The sequence below is a fragment of the Phaenicophaeus curvirostris genome, chromosome 19, assembly GCF_032191515.1.
Source record: "Phaenicophaeus curvirostris isolate KB17595 chromosome 19, BPBGC_Pcur_1.0, whole genome shotgun sequence".
NCBI classification, from domain to species: domain Eukaryota; kingdom Metazoa; phylum Chordata; class Aves; order Cuculiformes; family Cuculidae; genus Phaenicophaeus; species Phaenicophaeus curvirostris.
Window position 1 is genome coordinate 7,415,053 of NC_091410.1, and position 23,091 is coordinate 7,438,143.

At 43.0% G+C, this 23,091-nt stretch overlaps 1 protein-coding gene across 1 annotated transcript in view; it reads left to right on the top strand.

The window, feature by feature from the left end:
- FOXK2 (forkhead box K2) overlaps window positions 1-20,810 on the top strand; it is a 48,060-nt gene extending 27,250 nt beyond the window's left edge. The window contains exons 2-9 of the mRNA XM_069872864.1: window positions 5,955-6,149; window positions 8,836-8,983; window positions 9,415-9,561; window positions 12,423-12,616; window positions 13,397-13,572; window positions 14,569-14,865; window positions 15,473-15,682; window positions 18,563-20,810. Of these exons, the coding sequence (XP_069728965.1) occupies window positions 5,955-6,149; window positions 8,836-8,983; window positions 9,415-9,561; window positions 12,423-12,616; window positions 13,397-13,572; window positions 14,569-14,865; window positions 15,473-15,682; window positions 18,563-18,759 (1,564 nt within the window). The 3' untranslated portion in view covers window positions 18,760-20,810. The remainder of the gene's footprint in view (window positions 1-5,954; window positions 6,150-8,835; window positions 8,984-9,414; window positions 9,562-12,422; window positions 12,617-13,396; window positions 13,573-14,568; window positions 14,866-15,472; window positions 15,683-18,562) is intronic.
- The last annotated feature ends 2,281 nt before the right edge of the window (window positions 20,811-23,091 follow it).

Sequence of the window (23,091 nt, forward strand, 5' to 3'; positions counted from 1 at the left end):
AGTGGCTTGTGTGTGTTGCTTTGATCGCTGAGGGGAACCAAGCTCAACTTGTTCTTAGGAGATGCACCTGTTTCTCAGGACATGAGGATGCAGTACACATTGACTCTGTAAAGGCTGAAATTTGGTGTAGTTGTATCTCCATGGTATTTCTTGTTTTTGTAAAGAGTCATCTTTCAAGCCTTGCTTATTTAAAAATTGGTTAAAACCGAATAGCTAGATCTATAATTAATAATTTCCTAGTGATCCATTGTGATGAAATCAATAATAAATGAAGCAACAAATGGAAAAAAGATGAAATTGTAGTCCTTGTTCTTTCCTACTGAAGTTTGCCTGTTAGCAGGGGGTCATGCAAACTGTCATTTCCAAGGTCCGTGTTCCTGTGGACACCTGAGTGCTGCCCGGCTTTGACACGCTGCTCTTAGATTTCATGTACAGATGTTCCATAGGACGACACTGAGGAAGCGATACCCTATGTGGCTTTCTAACCTCGTAGAACTGGGGTCAGTGCTGTTCAGCAGTGCACTGGGTTCTGGGACAAGGGAGAACCTGTGGCAGGTCATGGATGATACTGGATTGTGGGTGGGAATGGTCAGTATGCTGGAGGCTGTCACCTAGCAGGATGCTGACAACCTGAAGGAACAGATGGACAGGAACCTTGTGAAGTTTAGCAAAGACCAATATGAAGTCCTGTGTCTGGGGTGCATACAGGCTGGGAATGACCAGCTGAGGAGCAGCTGTGCAGAGGAGGACTGGAGGAGGAGGCTGTACGTGTTTCAGCAGGGCATCCGTGTGATGATGGAGACCGACTGCATACTGGGCTGTAGTGGTTTTGGGTGCCCAATGCAAACAAAAGTGATGACAGATTTGGGGGGGGGGCTGCAGAGACACTTGGGGAACTAGCATATAGGGCATATGAGCAGAGAGGCTGAAGGACCTCTGTTTCTTTCTTTATCTAGAGAAGCCCAGAGGTGGGTGCAGTTTTCAGTCTTCCCCTGCCTAAAGGAGGGGTGTAGAAAAGATGGAGCCAGGCTGTGCCAAGAGTCCACAGTTTGAGGATGAGCAGCTGTGGCAAATTGCCACTAAGGAATTATACCTGGAAAATCAGGAAAACTCTTCACTGTTAGGAATGGCCAGTTACAGTGATTAATTGTGTAGCTCTGTGCTTGGAAGGCTTCAAAATTTGATTAGACAGGGCCCTGAGCAACCTGGTCTGACTTGGAAGCGAGTCCTGCTTTGAGCAGGAGATTGGGCTACAGGCCTTCAGAGGTCCCTTCTGAACCCCATTTGTGGTGATATTTGAAAGATGGAAAAAAAACCCCAACCCGATTTTTGCTTGACTTTAGAAATAGAATTGAATCAAAAATGAGCCTGGAATTGTGCACTGTGGCGTCTTACTGGTGACTTAAGCTTCAAAGGGTGCGTATCTTCTACTAGAAGTGTAAATAAATCAGCTGGTCAGGAGGTTCATTTTTGCTGGAGTGATGGGGAAAGAGTAGCTGGGAGGGGAGCTGTAAGTAGGTAGGTAAGAGGGATTAGGAAAGGGATTAGTTTCAAATCTCCCTTCAATGGAAGGGAGGTCATATATAGAAGTACGGTGATTTCCATGGGTTTTTGTTAGTTCACTGATCAAAACAGGAGAGGAAAAAGAAGTATGAAAACCGTCATCTTAGCCTGCTGTGCTATCAGAGAAAACCTGAGGTGAAAAAGGTCTGTTCAGTGGTCCAGGTATGGTTCATTACCTTCTTCTCTTTGAGGTGAGTTACCCTGTTGTCCATCTTGTTTTTCAAGTATTTGAAGTCAAAAATTGACAAAAACAATCCCCCAGGTGCTGACTGGGTTCTTTTTGCAGATCTTAACTTTTCTAGTTCAAGAAGTTGAAGCTTTCCTTGGCTCTTAGTAAATCAAGAAGAGTTTGAAAACTGTGACCTTGTTATTCTTTTGGATCTGTTTAAAATACAGGGGATGCCTCAGTTCCTGATGTTCAGTGTCATGGTCAGTGTCAAGGAACGGAACTGTACGGTTGTAACTGCTGTAACGTGGGGGTGGTTTTTGTGGAACTCTTGTAATCTATTAGAATGTCAAATCTAGGGGTGCTTATCACAGAACAGCAGGGTTGGCAGCTTCCGTCCAGTGTCTGTCCTGGATCTTTAAAAGACAATTAAAATAGAATAATTCAAAAGACATGAAGGTTGTGATTGAATGTCATAGCAGGGTTTATGTACAGGGAGGAAATTGAATTTCTGCTTCTATGTTTTGGCTCCTCAGATGGAGACAAGACAGCGTTCCCTGTTTCCAGTCAGATGATATTTTTTTTATATAGGCAGAATTAGAAGTTTGTTCTGCAGGGGAAAACTAATGATAGACAGAATTGCTGAGGGGTAGTGAGAAAACATTAGAAATACAGATGTGACAATAGAGGCTTTGCACATTGTCCCACTGGACACTCACCTGGAACCCCATGAAGCTGCTGAACTCCTAGAGACAGTGCCTAACTGAGCACATCTGTGTCTGCAGGGAGCTGTGGAGGTAGTAAGAGTTTTCTGGGGAGTAATTAAAAAATCATAGAGTCATGGAATGGTTTCAGCTTAAAATCATTCCCCTTGTCCTATGATTCGATGCTGCTTGTCTTGTTTTCCAGTCGTCAACCCAGGATGAACTTTTTAGAGAAGAATAATCAGGATGGCGAGTTGCGTGTTAGCTGTGACAGCTCTGCTGCAGTTTCCCAGCTCACAACCTGCCTGCCCCTCTGCCAGAAGCATAAGGCAGGCACTCGTCATAATAAGTGTAGGAAGTAATTGAAGTAGGGATCCTATAACCAGTTGTTTGAAATAAATAAAATGCAATGCCAGCACATCAGCTAAATCATGCTGTTTGTTTTCATCCCCTGGATAACTAACACACTGGTCATCTATGACTGCTTAAACATGGGTGTTTTGTACACGCTTGTTGGTAGGAGTCTGTTGGATCAGTCTTGGTGGCTCTGTTTGATTTCCTGCACTGAATAGCATCATGCTCTACAGGAAGATAGGTGGTCAGTTGGGTATATGCGGTACAGAGCCACAGCTTACACAACTACTTATTTTCTTTCCTTTTTTTTTTAAAGATGAGGATAGCTGAGTTTCTTCCACAGCAACTGTCCTGTGGTAGCACATCCTGAAACTATTGTAAACACTTTAAACAGTGAGTAAAATCGGATTCAGGTTGTTGGAGACTGAGTGTTTGATCAAGTCTTTCCCTCTGGGCTTGCTGTGGTTTTTCTTTAGTTCATTGTATAACTAAAGAATGTGCCAACACCAACTGGATTCTGATCAAATTAAAACACGCTCCTTACGTTGATTTTGGAAGCAACTGTAGTATGTTTGCTTTAATGCAGTTGATTCAGAAAATCTGTTGATTAGTATACACTGTTTCTTATTTTTTTTCTGAATTCCAGATATTAAAAAATTGCTTCTATCGAAAACCCTGTGTTTACAAATACAAATCAATTGGCAGATGAATATTCTTGATAATATTCAGGTGTTTGCGTGATCTGTAAGTATATTGTGTCTTCCTTAGTGATGCCATCCTTTCAAACTCCACGTATGAAATGTTGTCAACTGTAACGGTAACACCTGTAGGTTTTGATGTTGTTCCTGACTCTAAGTTCTGAGTTTGTTTGGTGCATTCATAGCCTGCACAGTGCCCTTGATTAGTCAAAGCTCCTGGCTTTGGCTGCGTGTTTGGTTTCTTTCCAAACTTGATGGACATTTGGGAGCACCGCTGCAAGGTCTGTGGATTCATCTCACCCGAGTCAGCCGTCCTCGCCTCTAGTGAGAGATGCCCACAGGGGAGACAGTGCAGGAGCATAAAGAGGGAGGTGCTTCCATAGTTGTACTTACACGCAATGTTGGAGGGGTTGTTGAGTGTATATTTGATGTGTTCCCATATTTCTGGTACTTGTGGCTGATGTACTTTTGTCCCCATCCATTCCCCACTCCGGCAAGGGTTGCTTGTTGTTATGTTCTGGGTTTTGTACCAGGCAAGGAGAGATTTAACCAGTAAATGAGCATCTAAAGTGATGTACCCCTGATTGTGTTGTTCCCCCAGGTTTTCTTAAGCTGGAGTAAGTTAGGTCTGAAAAGCATGAAGTTAAATTTGCAGGTACGGAGCAGCCTCATAAAATATATGGAACAGATGACTGAACTTTAGACCTGTCTCTGTCAGATGCATGCTGTTTGCTTTCTAACAGGAATTTTCATTTACTTTTTAGCAGAAAGGATGCCCCTGGTTACCCACCTTGCATGCTCCTCAGGAGCAGTGTTGCAGTGTTGTCTTTATTGCTGATTAACTGAAATGTTTAGAAAACATTTTTATTAGCAAAACAGCTGAGACCTCTTTTGGTTATCACATAATAATACAGGCAAAAAGGCTTTATACTGGAAAAAGCAGAGAAATGAGTTGTTACTAAATGTACTGAGGAAAAAAAACTGCCAACCCAGAAACTGGTCTCTTTAACTTTCTTGCTGAACTGGATGTGCAGTTTTTTGGCATAGATTCTGTTCCTAATTTAGTACATTAAGCATGTTTCAGAAATAGGTCGTCTGTTAAATTCGGACGTAGTCCACGCTGAGGAGTGAGGCTGAGAGAAAAGGAAGGTCATTGTCGATTCTTTCTCTTCTTCCTGATCCTTGGGTGTGCATTGTAGGAAAAAAAGCATCGCTGCGGTGCACGCGGCAAGAACCGGAGTGAAAATCAAATGCTGCCTTTGTTCTAGAAACACCCTTAGACTGATTAATGGTAAGAAATAAAAACCGAAACACATGAGAGTTAGTGTTTTTTAAGGCAACTCAATTCCTTCCAATTCTTACCTCACTTTTATGTTTAAAGTATTCTTCCAGCTGAACAATCACTTTGTTTACAGTCCATATCTTGCACTCGTGGCTGTGTTTCTTAGCCCTGTTCCAGACTGCTGCTGTTCCCTTTCTTTATAAAACTACATCTACCTAGAGTCACTTGGGAAAAAAAAAAAATCCGAGGTTTGTTTCTGGCTATTGTGTTGTCGGAAATTCCTGTTCATCAGTGGAAGAGGTGTGTGAATGTTTAGTGCCAAGCATAGTCTAACAGATTAAGAAGGAGGAGATAATACAGGTGTTTGATCTGCATTTTTGTAGAGAAAATAAAGTTTCCTGTTTGCTCACTGTGTTTATTTACTGAGAAGTTATAAGCAGGCTGTTCTGCTTAATTGGGTTAACTTCTACATGCTACATACAGAGATGTAGAAAGGAGAATACTAAAAGGTACAAAACTATTTTGCTTTCTGAATTTTTAAACTATTGCATATTGTTCGTTTATCGTTTAGTCTTTAATTTCTGACGTGCAGTCTTTGGTAATATATGAAAATTGGCTCTTAAATTCCGCTCTGAAAAAAAGCGAATTGAACATAATACTACAGCAGCTAAGTACTCTGTAAGTGATCGGAATCAGGATTGATGTGTGTTCAACTTAATAAGTATTTTAAGAGAAAAGAAACTAAATCTCTTAGTTTGACCAGTCTGTGAAACTGGATAGACCTCAAACTGGGCAACATTTATGCTCTGGAATAATTTTGATGTCACAGACCTACTTGTTCACTTGCTGAAGCTGTTCTTTGGCATCATAAAATAATAGCCTTTTTTCTTCAAAGTTGAACTTCTTCTAGGGGTAGTTGCAAGAGCAGGATGAACTTCATAAACTACCCCTGTTACAAAGAATTGCATGGGCTTATATTTCTTCCCAAAGTTTAAAATTGCTCAGTTGGGGATCTGTTTCTGGTCACTGCTCTCTGTGGGCATTTTGTAGGATGAAGGTGGTTACGGGTAATTCCATAAGGTGCTGCACCTTTTTAGCTTTCAGTTGGGTTAGGGGACACATGCAAGCTATGCAGATATCTCACATTCTGTAAACAAGCAGCTTATATATTTGTTTTTGTTTTTCAGCTGTACTTTCAGGTTTCCCAGCACGAACATCAAGATAACATTCACAGCTCTGTCCAATGAAAAGAGAGAAAAACAGGAGGCCCCGGAGTCCCCAGTGAAGCCTGTGCAACCCCAGATCTCTCCCTTAACAATAAACATTCCAGACAACATGGCTCACCTGATCAGCCCTCTCCCTTCTCCCACTGGAACTATCAGGTATTTAAACCCTGCAGATTGGACACAGTGTGGTTACAGACTTGAGATAACTTTCTAATGTGTTTTAAGTGTTTTGCTCTTGTGGTAGTTCAGTTGAAGTTCAGCATTACCTGCTTTGGAGAAAACCACCCTTCTGCTAACCAATGAGATGAACAGCCTTTAACATTCAGATTTACTATATTAAACGTGTAGGGATGTGCTCAGGAACCTGGTGTTCTTAGAACAGCAAAGGAGCCTATCTCTTCGTTGCATTCCAGATTATTTAGATTGCTTCTTACTCTTGCATGTTTATGGCAACACTTTAGATGAAATAAGTCTAAATGACACCATTTTCAAACATTCTGAGAGTCTCTGAGTTTATCATCAGGAAAAATATTTTCTGGTTGTCAGTGGTGTGGAAAATACACTGATCTGTTACTTCAGAAGGTTTGTTATTGATCAGTCCTTGCTGGAGGTAAACAGTCATTTTACTTAAAATACAGTGTACGAAGCAGCGTTTAATGTAGGAAGCCCTCTGCAGGGGAGGGAGGCTAATCTGGGTTTTTTGCTTGCTGTGCTGCTTAATTTGATAATTGTAGCCATTGTCCGACTTGTTATTTGGGACCAAAATCAAACATAAGCGAGCTGTCCTCACAAACCAGTGAAAGGAGTTTAGAGTCATTTTTAAAAATCAGTAGAAAGTTCAGGATCAAAAATTTAATTTAAGTGCACTGAAAGTTGTGTTTCAAAGTTGCATCCATGCTTTTAAATGTTTTTTTTTTTTTCCTCCCATCTCGCTTCCTGTATCTTCACGTGACTGCAGGACTATTAATGCTTGATTGCTAAACATGTAGATCTTGCTAATGAAATCTGAATGTAAGGATAATTGACTTCTTTCATGCTTACCAAGACCTCGATCTCAATATTGTGTGGTTTAATGAGATCTGCGTAAACGGTGAAAGCAGAGAGAGGAGAGATCTAGATTTGACTGTATAACAGGTTTACTTTCTTATTAAAATTCAAGGAAAACAGATCTTGCCCAAGAAATGACAGAACAGCTCATAAATATTTCAGATAATATCACATACATCCCCACAGCCTTTGCTTCCCTATGAATTCTGTAATTCTCTTCAGGGCTTTTGTGCACCTGTTGAGTACAGTTTATTACAAAAAAAGACGACGACCGTGTTGGGTCTATTTTGAGAGCAAAGCTTGACAGTTTCTCTTCAAATGATCCTGTTTTGTAGAAGACTTGTAAACTTGCTTTGATTATACCATATGTGTCGCTTTGTCAATATATGCTAAAGTGAGCGCAGTCGAGGGATGTTGTCAGCTGATCTGTGAAAACATGGAACAGCAGTGACCTATATTTAAAACAATAAATTAGTTACACATTTTGGCTCTAATCAAGGACTCTGCCGCACAACACTAGACAAAAAGATTTATTTTTTTTTATTGTGAGTAGCAAATTGTTGGTGGATTTCTTGTGATGTGAAACTTGAAGAAGATTTTTTCATATATATTGCCCAGTCCACAGTGTCTGCCTTGTTCCTGTACATGAAACAGGAGGCAGACAAACACAGCTTGACAGATAAACATTTGTTAAAGCTTTTTCATATGAATCTAAATACCGTTCTCCATCTTGATTTGTTACTGAGGTGGTTTGAGCCGTAGATTCAAGTAGGGTAAGAGATTGTCTCTGGGGATGAGGCTGGTACTGGGGGCACAGCAGCTTCATCATCCTGATTGTTAGTGAACTGTTTTGGAGTTTCTGAAGGCTGCGCTGAAACCAGGTACTGTATGAATTGCTGAGACATCTGCATCCCTGTAGAGAACTGCCAAAATGCTTTTTGAGGGAAGGAGGCACATATCACCCTCAGACTGTCTCTTGTCTGTTGGTTGAGTGAAAATGGTAGAAGAAAACTGGCGTTGGTTGCTATGGACTGTGCGAGGCGTGGGGACAACCCTAAGAAATATGTTACAGTGAAATGATGCTATTTAATCTTTATTTTTCCATGATAGATAGCAAAATGAAGTATCGAGAGCCATTTCTTCAATTTGCTTGGCATGATCTTTTGCTTTGTAGTAGTGTATCTGCTCCATTGGCCTAATGTTGAATTAGATGAGCTCGTCCATCCTACTTGTAGAGAAGTGTCTAATTTTTATACACGTATTTTTGTGCGTGTGTACATGCACATACCTGTAAGCACTTAAAATAGTGTTGGTTTCTATCTAAATGAGGATCAAAACTTCTTTTTCCTCACTGCTTGCTATAATTTCTCAAATGAGAGATCTTTTTTGAGCAGACTGAACACAAGCATATGGCAGAAAATTCCTGCAAGATGTCTTTCTTGTTTCAAATTAGTGTCTTAAAATTTGTGCTTGCTTATGGAGTTAGAGTGGACTTTTCTGTTGGCAAATCTTACACAAATACGATACAACCTCATAAATCAGTTAATCCTTTTTCCTTTGAGGAGGAAAGCCTGAGCTTCATCTGACAGGTTTCTTCCTGCAGTGATTTTAATTCTCATGGATGAGTTAGAAAGGCTTGGAAGAGGGGGTTTATAATGGAAATGCTGACAGACCCCTAACTGTGGTCTAGGAGCTCTGGTAGTGGGCTTTTCTGCAGTAAGAGCTTTTTGATTAGACATAATGTGGTGATATACTGTATAACAAAATAGTAGGATCTTCTTTTTATGCTCTACAGTGCTGCAAATTCCTGCCCATCTAGCCCCCGCGGTGCAGGCTCTTCAGGGTACAAAATGAGTCGTGTAATACCATCTGACCTACATTTAATGGCTGACAATTCGCAGTCGGAAAACGACAAGGAAGCATCGGGTGGAGATAGCCCAAAGGTAAACAGTGTTTGAAATCAAACCTGTAAATTACATCCGAAACGAACATAAGACTTCGGACATTTTGTTTGGTAAAGTACGTGTGCTATGTCATAATTTAACATCGCAGACTTTGAAAAAAGCTTGTGGGGTTTTGTGATTAGATGTGAAGTTTATTGTGAGCTCTCGTCCCTTCAGGCATGGGTCTGTCTGTATTTTCAGTTATCGATCTGCTCATCAGCAACTGGAAATCCCGTAGTGCTGTACATTTCTCCAGATTTTTAATGTTATCTTAAATTCTGTTGATCAGAAGAGGAAAATTGCCTTAGTTCCTTGTTCTGCCTCAAGATTTTGGTTGTCCAAAAGTGCCTTAAACCAAGTTAATTATGTTTTGTAACTTTTAATTTGGAAAGGGGTGTTTTTTGATGCAGACTTTTCTTTTCCCCTTACAGGATGACTCTAAGCCACCTTACTCCTATGCACAGCTAATAGTACAAGCAATTACGATGGCACCTGATAAGCAGCTTACACTAAACGGAATTTATACGCACATAACTAAAAATTATCCATACTACAGGACAGCAGACAAGGGCTGGCAGGTAAACCTCATTTCTGGAATAATTTTGTTTAATTGTGAGTAATTCTGGCAGATATAAATGGCCATAAGAACTCAGTTGGTGAGCTGAACAGCTCTTTGTAAATACAACTTGTCAAATGAGCTTGGTATCTTTTTCCTGATTGTAAGTTCTCCAGCAAAGTAGGCAATTTACATTGTTCTGTATTTGAAGCACTGCTTTGTTGATGGAATGGTGTTCACTAAAATACTAGGAGGGATATGTACAGGCTTTTGCAGAAGGAAAGAACAGCAGGCATTCTGGGTTTACACACGTGTGTTATCTAGGAATGTAGTTGTGTTCTGTAACTTAAAATTGTGTATGCACCTTGAGATAAAAATAAGCTACTAAATGCAACCTGTTCGGTTTTATTTGAAACTAGTGATCCTGGCCATGCAGGACAGCGCAGGAACAAGTGTGTGTTCTCTGGCCTTACCTTGCACCGTTACGTGCCCGTTCTAATTTGTGTCACAGTCTCTGTGAACTCCCTTTCTACCCTGTGTTAGACCAAGCCCTTCAGTTCTATAGAATTAATTTCTGCTTTCTTTTCATGTTTAAAGACACCAACTTCCAGCATTTGCCAGGCTGACGAATCAAGCGTGAATCAGTCTAGCACGGTCTCTCCAGGCCCACATAGAGGTTCAGTGCCTCTGCTGCTGTTTTTAGTTTAGCAAAGGACAGAGGAGCACAATTCGCAGGGCTGGCCAGTTCGCCTGTGTAACATTCAGACTGCTCTGTCGATCACGGGGTATCAGTTTCACTGTGGTGCTGCTTAGCACAGTCAGGATCTCCAACAAAGGCACGCTCTGAAGTTATTTTCAGGGAAGTAAAATTTGGAGAGACTGGGGGAGGGGAAGGGCGAGGAAGTGCTCACACTCTACTCGCTGTAGAAGTAGAAGGTGAGAGAATACATGCCTTCTCAGTAGAGGAATAGATCTTTAAACGTTAATTGCATGTTTATTTGTCATTGGGCCTATGTGAAAGTTGAGTCACTCTTAGAGGAATTCCAAGGTTAGCAGGGAATGCCACTGTACCAAGGTTTTTGCCACTGATGTCGCTAGTAAAGGACTTTACTGTGTTGTGGCAAGGGAGTCTCCAAGAATTTTGTTTCCCTTTCACACATAAACAATGCAGAATCCTGACTGCAGTCATACTAACAGATCTGTTTTAGCAACTAGATTCTGTTTATAAAATGTTGTTGTGCTTTTCATTTCCTATTACGAAATACCTTGAATATATGTGTGTAGAATGCTTATTTATGTAATCATTGTGGAACCAAACGTGCACACGTTGCAATATGTGGCTAAAGAATTCTGCCTTAGAGCAGCGTGTGTACCTTGCAAAACCAAGGTGACAGGCACAGCAGACGCAGTGCGTTCTGGAATAATTAGCACCTATGGATAAAAACACTTGGAAAAGCTGAGTGTTGGGTGCTGTTCCGTCACTGGTCACACACAGCACTGCTGTGACGCCAGCAGTTGTGCCTCCTGTGTGAGCAGCTCTGCTGGTAGTTATCCATCAGGTGTTTGATTGCAGTTAGGATGACACTGGAGAGACATTCTAGATCATGTTTGAGGCTATATATGTGCACATCATCCAAAACCTAGAGTATAGCATAGAAACCTAGTGTGTATAGTATCCGAATTCTATACCCTAATAAGGAATATTGAGGGATTTCTATGCTTTGTTATATAAAGGTTTCATTTTGTTGAGGGCTTGAAAACTCCTCTTTGTGAACTTGTTTGAGCAGGTACTTTTGGATCTACTCTTTTGTTCCAGCATATGGAGAAACAAATACAGTTTATAAACGTGTTCTTGGCATCTTTCTAGCTCTGTTTCAATTTTTGGCAGGGAAAACCATTTCTGGTTTCATCAGTTAGCATTTAAGAAACCATACATGGTTATCATTGCTTTAAGTTTCTCAAACTTGCCATCACGGTCATGAACTCAAGACATTTGAGCAGGATTTGCATTTGATTTTGCAAATTTTGAGGAGGTTCTGTTAATGTAAAGCTTTCTCTTCTTTTTTCCCCTGATCCCCGACAAGTATTTCAGTATCGATGCTGATCTTTTTCTCCATGTTCAGTGATAACATTTAGAGAGGTGTGCACAAAGCCAAGCACAGATACAGCCACTTCAGGGTGTGAGGAGTTTCTGCATCTGTCTGATCAGAGTTGTGTGTGCTACAGCAAAGTGAGGATGAAGCGCTCTGCAAACCAGAGCACAGTAATGAAGATCTCGATGAAGAGCTGTTTTAGGACCTGCTGCTATTTGTTGTTTTTCTAGACACACTAAACCCTTGGCTCCTTTGTTGGGGTAGGCTGGGCTGGATGAACTCCTGACAATGTGCATTTGGAACTTGTGTAATTTAACCTTTTCTTTTTGTGTTGTGGAACAGTAACAGGGTTTTCATGTAAGATCAGAACCAGTACATGCTGTATTTTACTGGCCCTCCTAGAATGACCTGACGTTGTCTTTGATACCTGGGGAAGGGTGGTGCATGGAGACTGATGATTCTTCTTTTTCTTTTCTGCACTGCATTATGCTCAAGTGTTTGTAGCGTTCTAACAGTTTGTTGCAATCACCGTTTCTCTCATTAGAGAATTAAATGGAGTTCCTTTTAATGCCACATTAGCAATATTGGTTTGTTAATTGTTGGGAAAGATTTGAAAAATGCCAGAGTCCTTCCAGGTTTATGGCACTGCCTTTGTAGTGCTCCCAGCCGTGCTGAATTAAGGGATGAAAGAGTTGACCTCCGAGTCTCCTAGAGTGTGAGCTGCTGCAGTGGGCCACGTTCTGACTTGGAAAAGTTATATGAATTCTACATATTTTTTTATGTTCCATAGAATTCAATACGTCACAATCTCTCTCTGAATCGTTATTTCATCAAAGTACCGCGTTCCCAGGAAGAACCAGGCAAAGGCTCATTCTGGAGGATAGACCCTGCCTCTGAAAGCAAATTAATAGAGCAGGCTTTTAGGAAAAGGCGGCCTAGGGGAGTACCTTGCTTTAGAACCCCTCTGGGACCACTCTCTTCTAGGTAAGGAAAAACAGATGAACGCAAAGACTATGGCTGTTGTTTAATCTTCAGGCTGATACAGATGTGATAGCTTTGGATACAGTCACAAGTTTAGTAGTTTAATTTCATCTAGATTCGTCAGTATTTGAATCCTGTACGGTTTACTAGGAGGCTGCCCCATGCACTAGGCTTGGTTTGATTGCTTCTCTTTAGTGCTAAAGAACTGCCTCAGTTTGCATAACTAATATCAGGTCGTTAATGTAAGCAAGCCTTGCTGTACTTGGGGGGGTTTAATTTGAATTTCTAACTGGCACCTACTCCGTTTTAAAAGTGTTTGCAAAAGAAATTATCAAATACCAGCTACCGCTTTATTGAATTTAGCAATGACAATTATATATTTAGTTCAATAATGTTCAATCAGAATTGATGATGGGGAAATATGTGGGTTGAAATAATTCCCTCTGTAAACTCACTGCCTTTCTGCTGGTATAGATCTTCTATTACTTGCCCTGTAGATTGAGCTTGCTCATCATTCTTCTCCACCAGAAGAAACGTTCATGTTTCACATATTTAGAGTCTCCCTAAGAAGGCGTCCAACCACTTCTTCTCCATTAACTGTACCTGATTTGCCTTTAAATTCTGTCCTTATTTGGCAGAAGCTTTATAAAAGCCGATCAGAGCTGCTGTGGGTTGTAGCTGTAGTTGCAGGGGGGCTGAGGTGCCCTCCTGTGGGCAGTGTGTGCTATGGTCACTGGTCAGAAGTTAAAACACATCAGCTGCTGCTTTCATTTTTCAATACAGAAGTGCCCCAGCATCTCCTAATCACTCTGGAGTGTTGTCTGCACACTCCAGTGGCGTCCAGACCCCCGAGAGTCTGTCCAGGGAAGGATCTCCAGTCCCCATGGAACCTGAGCCCAGTGCTATCCAGCCAAAACTAGCAGTAATACAAGAAGCGCGATTTGCACAGAGTGCCCCAGGTGAGCAGTCCTGAAATAAACCCGTGGAGGCTGGAGTGGGAGAGGGCTTATGTGTAAATATGACCAAGACTTCACCTGTACTCCAAAAAAAAAGGGTAAATAGTCAACCTTTTCACACTTAGAACAAAATATGCCAGGGAAATTCCATTTGCATCCATATACGGACCATTATCTGCATACTGCTCCAGCACTCCTTATCACCTTGGTACTGACCAGAGATTGTAATTCTGCCCTCTGTGGGACTGGTCTGTCCTGTAACAGTTGTCACTTCCTTTCAAAATGTATTCTTTGTGGTTTAGAAAGAAAAAACCAAAGATTTTTGGGTAACGTGGGTTACAGAAGTAAAGCAGTGTCCTGTGTCCATTTGTGGTCACGTCATCCTTTCAAAGCTGGGAATGAAAGGGATGGAAAGGGTAAACAAGAGAAAGAAGAAACTCATGTGATAAGAATTCTCCAGTTTGAACAAAGCAAGCATAAGAGATGGGGGGGTAGGGACATGTTTGTTTGATTACCTTAGGTTATATTATTCAGCTGTAGGTTTTCTTGGCGATGCTCTGGTACTGCAGAAGTGCTGATGGCCATTCTGAGGCCAAGGCAAACATGGTCCTGAGCAGAGACTCCAGGCCTTTCTCTGCCTCTGAAGCGGATTTGTGCCCATGCAGACAGGCTCCACCTGAAGTACATTTGTGTTCCCATCCGTGGTGGGAGTTCTACTAAACAAGTATTAAACACAGCTTTGGGAGTGAGGCTTCCTTGGGCAGGGCAGGTCTTTTCCCCCAAAAGGTGTACGGGTCTCGCAGCGCTTGCCTCAAGTATCTGCCTTGGCACAGCCGTGTGGCATAGTCTTCATTGTCCAGTTCAATCTTCTGGATCATTCAGATATTGGTGATGGAGGTTGTTAATCCTCCATGGCTTTAGTGTTAAGTTTAAAAGAATGACTGGCTTAAAACAAATAATTAAAATTGGCAGCCTAATTTTTATCTTTTTCCTTGATAGGATCACCTCTATCTAGCCAACCGGTTTTAATTACTGTACAACGGCAGCTACCACAAACTATTAAACCCGTCACCTACACTGTTGCAACCCCTGTGACAACATCAACATCCCAGCAGCCCGTAGTTCAGACAGTCCATGTTGTCCACCAGATACCAGCTGTGTCTGTCACCAACGTGACGGGATTAGCACCAGCAAACACCTACACTGTAGCTGGACAGGCAGTAGTGACGCAAGCTGCGATGGTGACCCAGCCAAAGGCAGAACCTCAAGAGAATGGAGACCACAAAGAAGTAAAAGGTGAGAACCTGTGTGGTTAGTTGTTTTGCCTGCTTTTTTATACAGAAGGATTAGTGTTTGAAACTTGCTTCCAGATAACTCGCTTTTAGCCTGGAGGAGAGAAGGCTCCTTGGGGACCTTTCCAGCACTGAAAGGTGGGGCTGCAGGAAAGCTGGGGAGGGACTTTTTACAAAAGAGTGCAGGGATAGGATGAGGGGGAATGGCTTTAAATTGGAAGGGGGAATATTCAGATTAGACACTAGGAATAAATTCTTCATGCTGAGGGTGGGGAGGCCCTGGCCCAGGTTGCCCAGAGATGTCGTGGCTGCCCCATCACTGCAGGTGTTCAAGGACAGGTTGGATGGAGCTTGGAGCCCCTGATCCAGTGGGAGGTGTCCCTGCCCATGGCAGGGGGTGGGACTGGATGGGCTTTGAGGTCCCTTGCAACCCAAACCATTCCATGATTCTGTGATTCTGTGAGCTGAAACTGCAGATTTTGCATCCTAATGTCTCGGATATGTTTGGGCTGGGAATAAAACAACATTTTCACTGAGGGTTAGCCGAGTAAAAACAAATTGTTCTCGAATGCTTTCTGCTTTCTAACAATGTTTTATTTCCTGATTTCCAGTTAAAGTGGAGCCTATACCTGCTATTAGCCATGCTGCAATCGGAGCTGCTAGCCGTATCATTCAGACATCTCAGACCACACCCTTACAGACAGTGACTATAGTGCAACAGGCACCTCTAGGTCAACACCAGCTACCCATAAAAACTGTAACACAGAACGGAACGCACATAGTACCCATCACCACTGCGATACAAGGGCAGGGCAACACTGGTACGTATAGTGTCAAGATGTTCTGTGCTCTGTATGTCTTCAAACCTCAAGCTGGTCAGTGCTGAATTCTTATCTTCATGTCTTTTGTAATTGTACTGAAAACTGAATTCAACAAAAGAATCTGATTAGAGCCCTGTAAGGGACTGTTCCCACCTTATTGGTAAGAACCAGTGTTTCTTTTTATTGACCATTACCTGAACAGCTATTTATTCTCTTTGTGGCCATTATAGGGATGTACTTAATGGTGACAACCTGTCCTCCCTCCTCATTAAACCCAGGATATAAACAAGTTTTAAAAGAAGTTCCTGTAAAATGGTGCCATTAGAATGGGAACTGCTGCCCTGGCAGTCGGGAACGAACCAACAGGAAAACACAGCAGAACATGCTTGTGGGTTGGCCTTTTGAACTGCTATTTTTTATTCTATTTTGACTGAACCTGTACTAAAAATGACAAAAATTCTGGAAGCTTTTGAGATGATTCTTGTCTGAATGTCGTCCTCCCCCCGTATGTGCAAGCTTGTGCAATCTGAAAGCCGAGAAATCCAGAGCAGTTACTGTTCTTCTAACATTTTCTGTCTGTAGTAAGAAGGCGCTTTCAGATCTTGCTCTCAGCAAAACAGTTTGGCAGCACCTTTACCTCCTGTCAGTCTAACTGGAAGCTGTGAGGTCCAAAATGCATGCACGTCTCTTATTGCAGAATAACGTTATATAACCAGATAGCCTTTCAGTGTAGATTTCAAACATCGTTGTTCTGCTGTTCATTCCCTGTGTCCGTGTATCAGTTGTGGCTGCAGCCAGTGAGTCTCTACTCAGCAGACCTCGAGGTGGGAGTCCAACGCGTGTTGGCAGATGAGGAGTGAACTTCTTATTGGTTAAATGAAAACAATAAATCTGCAGTAAGGCATTTTAACCTCTCTGTCATCCATTCAGAAATTGCACAAAGAATAGCTTTTCTAAGAGAAGCTGAATGACTGTCAAGAGACAAGAACAAATTTTTACAGTAGCAGTGAAGCTTTTTGCATTGGGTAAATATTTTCTGAAGTAGTTGTTCTACACATTAGGTACAAACAGTTTGGTTCCACGCAGAGGCGATGTTCCAGGTATTCTCTAGGATACCTTGCCAAGTACACATAAGTTTAGCAAATAAGAATTCCTTACAGGCTTCATGTTTGAAGCTCCACTAGCAGGGAATGCTGTAACGATGTCAGCAAAGCAGTGGTGCTGAAGAGAGGAGCTTGTGCGTAAAACACCAGGTGCTTTGGTAATGGTGAAGTAAATTTTCACAGAATGCGATGAACAAATAAATCGTAGAATCATGAAATGGTTTGGGTTGGAAGGGACCTTAAAGATCATCCAGTTCCAGTCCCTCTGCCATGGCCAGGGACACTTTCCACTGGATCAGGCTGCTTATGTATATAATAGATATATAATATTAGTATTTTGCGTTACTTGCAAAGACATTTGAATAGTCAATTTAGTAAAGCCAGGGTTGATACTGAGAAACAGATGGCAAACAAGTTAGAGTGAAGGAGCCTTTGGATGTCTCAGAAGGTTTAAAGGATCTGCTAGTGGTGGTTTATACTTTCTCTCCCGTGGAATGACATAGACTAAAGTTGTGGGGGGGTATTTGGACTGCACACATTTCTGTTGATCTAATTCAGTTGGGCATTCAAATTAATAAAATACATCATTTCTTAACGTTACAGTGAAAGCCCTGCCTTTCCTTACAGTGGGGTTGATGCCTCGCTGCCAGAGAGGAGCTGCTGCTCGAGCCGCCTGCACCTTACAGCAGTGTGAATTGTGTCGCTGCTCTTCACTAACTCGGGGCCGCAGTGAGCGTTTCGTGGTGCGATGCCGCTTCCAGGCCCACAAGATGCTCGGCAGCAATCAAACTGGAAAAAGGCATCTGAGCAAACTCATTATTTTGCTGTTCCACACCTGGAAAAATTACCTGCTGTAGTTCAGACCTCAGGGTAGCAAGCATTGGCTGCTCCTTACTTTTCAGTGGTTGTTCCTTTTCTGCTTAAAGGCGATGCCATGAACCTCAGTTAGCGGTTATGCAGTGCTTTGAGATGATAAGACACTGTCTACCTTCGAAATACTATAATGTTTCTTATAACATATTGTAACAAGTACTTGCTCTGGTAGGCAGCAGCACACTCGGCATCAGGCCAGAAATGCTTCAGAAGTGAAATAATGTGAGGCTTTGTGTCCCAATGACACAAGAAAAGCAGGGAAATTCTTCCTCAGTCCTGAATTTACCCTGTAAACACCCTGAGTGCATGGACAGCTTAGCTAAGAAAAGCAGCACAGACGTAGCCAGGCTCTGCTGAGAGGGGATTTTGAATTCGCTTCCTTGTTCTGTCACAAACAACAGTGTAGGCTGCCAGTCACTTAGTATTTCACTGTCTTCAACTCCTCGCTGGCACAACGGACACACATCCCGTTTTCCCACCTTTCATGGAATCATAGAAAGGTTTGGGTTGGAAGGGACCTTAAAGATCATCAATTTTAACCCCCCTGCCATGGCCAGGAACACCTGCCACTGGATCAGGGGCTCCAAGCCCCATCCAACCTGGCCTTGAACACCTCCAGGGATGGGGCAGCCACAGTTTCCCTGGTCCAGGGCCTCCCAGCCCTCACAGTGAAAGTATTTTTTTTCATAATGAAGACATTTGTCCAACTCTGTTTAGATGCTGAATGACGGGGACAACGCCTTTAAGGTTTGTAGAGGTTAAACAGCCTCTCGGGCTGGCGTTGCTGACAGCCACGCGGTGCCAGGGAACGACTTTGCCGTTTTAACGGACACGCACGTTTGTTTTTGGTGTCGTCTGGCCTGACGGGGCCGAGGGTGCTGATGGTGCTGTTCTCTCTTTACAGCTGCTGCGAGTCCCTTGCATATGTTAGCAACCCACGCCTCCGCATCGGCATCGCTTCCCACCAAGCGCCAGAACGGAGACCAGTCGGAACAGCAGGAACTCAAACGTATCAAAACAGAAGATGGAGAGAGCATAGTCATAGCTGTTAACGTGGACACCCCCGCTGTGGCAGTGAGTGATAAAGGCAGCCAGAACTAGAAACTTAGGGAGTTTTCTTTTTTTTCTTTAAAAATAAAAAAAAAACAAACAAACTCCGTGGTGCCAAAAGGAGACACTTAAACACAACACCTAAAACGTTGGAACATGTTCTCACGCAGTGGGGAAAGGGGCCCTGTGATCAGACTTCAACTTTCAGCACTGAAAAAAAACAAAACAAAACCCAACACAGGTGGCCTTAAAACTCGGTAATTTAAACTGCAAACCATCTTGTTCCAGGCTGTGACCCCGCTCCTCCCTGCCCCTGCGGAACTGCGTGCTGAGAAATGCAGCGTCGGGGAGGGCTGCAGCTTTAACGAATCTCTCTCAGATTATTGTAAGGACTGAGTATCTCAGTGTAACGGCAGCATGATAGCGCTTAGTGTGAACTGGTTTCAAACGATTGTATATTCCTCAAAGGGAACAGAGGCGAGGAGCCATTTCCTACATCTTGGCAGCTAAGCCTTTCCTAACGACCGACCCGATGCAGTTGTTGGTAGATATGCAGTATTTTGTTGTTCACATGTGGAATTAGGAATTTTTGAGGTGTATTTTCATTTCTTTGCAAAACGATGGGGTCTTTGACATTTCAAATCACTCCATTTCTACTCCAGAAACTTTGGAATCACACAATACTTTTCATGTGAAATTTTGTTTGGTAAAAAAAAAAAACTGAATGTAGGGTTTTTTTAACCGACGGAATGATTTACTTTCGTCTGTCCTGTTAAAGTTCAGATAAAGCTACTTTATTACATCTGCAAATTTTCATATTTTAGCAGTTGCCTGATAAAATTTAATCAAATTTTATTACCATGTGTAGTGATCAAATGCTTCTTTGGGCTTGCATGTAACTGATTAGAAATTACGATGTAAATGAGCCGTTAACTGACGTAAAGAACTGCTATGAATTTGACCAGAGCTGCACTTACCTGTTTCTCTTTCTGCTACCTTTTGCTGTTTGTTACTTTGTGTTGACTTTGACTGTCCCTGGCATATTTTTCCAGTCTAAAGTAAAACAAGAGTCTCGCTTAATATTGTGTATGTTTAAGATAACAGACTGTTCTTCATTTAGACAGATGAAATTCTTTATCATGAGTCCTTTTAAAAAGAGAGTAAAATTATCTTGTCAGAGGTATATTCGATATTTTTAAGCGTAAGCACCCATTGGTAGGAAGGAATCCGACCAGTTTCTCCGTAACGCATCTGATGTCGGACAGGGGCCCTGGGTCTCGCTCAGAGAAGCTGTTGGGGTTTTCGAACAGTGGCTTCTGTGTTATTAGAACAACTCTTTATTTTATTTTTTTTTTTTAAGTGTGTGTTCTGCAGTTGAACATTTGAAAATGTATCGGTAACTTCTCACTTTATTGTGGTAATAGATTCCACTTTACATTTCAGAATTAAATTGTAACGTGAGGCTGCTGTTCAGTCTTTAATTCACGGAACGTCTTATTCCCTCGCACGGTAAGGGGAGAGAAAGCTCGAGGCTGCTTCATTCAAATCCGATTTTCATCATTTTCTGTAATAACGATGCATTATTTATATTTCCTTTCCTGCTACGAAAGGAAAAAAAAAAACCTGTATTCTCATGGAGGACTGAACAGTTCGAGTGGTTTATTTAGGCAGCTTTTGGGAACTATTTACCTAAAGACCAAATACGAGAAATCTGTACAAGTTTTGTGTTCATCCACAAAATGGAACTGTTACGATGTCTCTGCAGATAATACAGATTAAAAACGATGAAAACAAAAACTCTACACAAGCTGAATTTATAACAGGCATTTAAAAAAAAAAAAAAAGCATAACCTGAAAAGAAACATTTCTGTAAAACTGCAACGTTTTCTTTAGAGGTTTTAAAAATAAAAAAGTAAAGTTTTAACATACTTTTTTTAAGGAAAAAAAAAAAATCCAGTACTAGTAATTTAATTTGGTGTTGAATGAATTGACTAGAATGTGGTTTATTTTCAGAAGTGAGAATCTGTTCACAACTAGGGCTTAGGAGAACAATAGTGTATCAGAGTTTTTTAAATAAAATTAAATTTTATTCAGCAAATTAACTAAGTTGACATTCCTGCACGGTGTGTTCGACAGAGCGATGTCTGTGGGCGGTTCCCATGCAGTTGGCGTTGGCAGCGCCAGAGGAAAGGGTGTCGGAGCCGGCCTTGCTGTCCCAGGGGGAGAGGGGAGTGCGCTGGGGGCCCTGGGGCTGTCGGGGGATGGTTGATGCTTCGGTGCTCGTGGAATTGTCACCCAGTGTCTCTGTTCGAGGGGTGAGGGGAGAGAACCTCCAGGGCTGGTGGCTCGCGCAGAGCTCTGTCCTGCACCCAGGCCGTATGGCAGCGAGGGGCTCTGGTGTTGGAACGGAGCCGTTCCCTTTGCTGCTGTGTTTGTGCTCCTGCTGTTGCAGCGGTGATGGTCACACACGCCTGCAGGGACTGGAGGAGGCTCCCATCGCTGCTGTGACCCCCGTCACCCTCACCTGCAGTCAGCGTAACTTTCCTTTGGAAGAGGCAGTTCAGGTGATGCTGTACGGGAGGGTCTGACCTCTCTTCAGGAATGGAATTAACCTTTCCCATCACTCGTTGTGTTTCGTGGCGTGTGGAATCGCTGCCTTTATGTCATCTGTAAAGCGACTTTGAAGAAGACCTGGAACTGTGACCTGCAGAAGAGCCAAGTGTGTGCTTACAGTGTCTGTGTCCGCTGCCAGTGGGTCCTGTCCTTCCACAGGACCCTTCCCTGCCCGGATCAGCTGTTTCTGACCCGGCGGCAGCAGCGCCTTCGGCTGTGCTGGTTCTGCCTCCGTGCTGGCAGCGGGAACAGCAGCTGTAGGGAAGTGGGTGACCCAGCAACGCGACCTGAGCCTTCGCAGCTCAGTGGGTGCAGCGGGGCGGCCACTGGTTGCGTTTGGTGTGATCGGCTCCGAGCTGCCGCCTCCTCCTGCCCCAGCGGCAGCCGGGCCGGTGACGCCGATTGGCTGTTGCTGCTTTAGGTAAATACCCGCACAGTGACCCCAGCCCACAGGACTCTGTGAAGGCAGCTCCTTCGGGATCCATCGCATGGGCTGGAGCGCAGCCGAGGCAAACAGGGAAGGCTTCACCTTTGCTTGCGTGGCTGTCGCACCAGCGGGGTCGGGCAACGTGCTGGGCATTAGAATTACTTAAAGCCAGCAGTGGAACGTGGCCATTTCACCAGTCTCTGCTCGGGTCTGTGCTTTATGTCTGAATTTAATTTCCCCTAGAAGGTAAATTTTGAGTGTTTGGAGGTCACTAACGCAGGGTGAGTTATGATATTGCATAGCGTGTGGGTTTTATACAGTTGTGATTTTATATAGATGTGATTGATATTCATCTAAATACATGTATTTTATATTTAGATATACAAATGGACACTAAATTGAGTGCTGGTTTCTACTGACCTGATTGACTCCTTCCTGGAGGCAGGTCCTAGCTGCGCATTTAACCTTCTTACTGAGAATCCCACGTTGTGTCTGACACGGAATTCATTGCTGACAGGAACTCCTGAAGGCAGGTGGTTGTGTGGCTGCTTTTAACCATCAGGTTCTTAATCTTACAGATTAATCTTTATGCGTTAGTTCTGCTCTTCTTGTTTCTCATCAGCACAGGGGAAAGGCTTTTGTCCAAAGTACCAGAAAAACATACCTGGAAGAGTCAGGAGGAATCAAAGGAGGCTGCGGCACCTCTGTAAAGGGCTGGAATAGCTGAAGCCGAAAGAACACAACCTGCCCTTTCACCGAAAGAAGGGACCAGCGTGTGGAATTCCGCAGGATCGCTCGCAGAGCAGCGCCGTCCCCAGCCTGTTTAAACACACGCAGCCTTTGGGGAAGAAGGCAAACACCTGCAGTAAGTCAGGAATGTGGAGAGGGCTCGGTACAGAGGGAGGGTGCCCGAGGCACCTGTGGCTCTGTCCCCACGGTGTTTTGGCCGCAGCAGCTCCCGTGCCACAGCCCTTCTGGCCTGTGCCATTAAGAATGCATCTGCTGCCTCATGTGTTGTAACTTCACTGATTGATCTTCTATTTTCTACCTCAGTGTGAACACGTGAAGGTTCTTAAAGCATCACTTGTGTTCAGCAGCTCCTGCTGGTGGGTGCCCAGCCTTGCCCTGGGGCTCACTGCACTCTGTCCTTTCCCTTTCAGGATGGTGAGTGGTGACTCACCGCACAAGGAAACAGCGACAGAGGCAGCAGTTGGTTATTGTTCAGTACAAAAGTTTATAACCCATACACTTAAAAAGCTGCTACTTTTCAGGAACAATCTTATTTTAGCCTTGTTCCTGCACGGCTGCCGGCTGAGCCCTGTCGGCACCACTGGTTCCTCTCC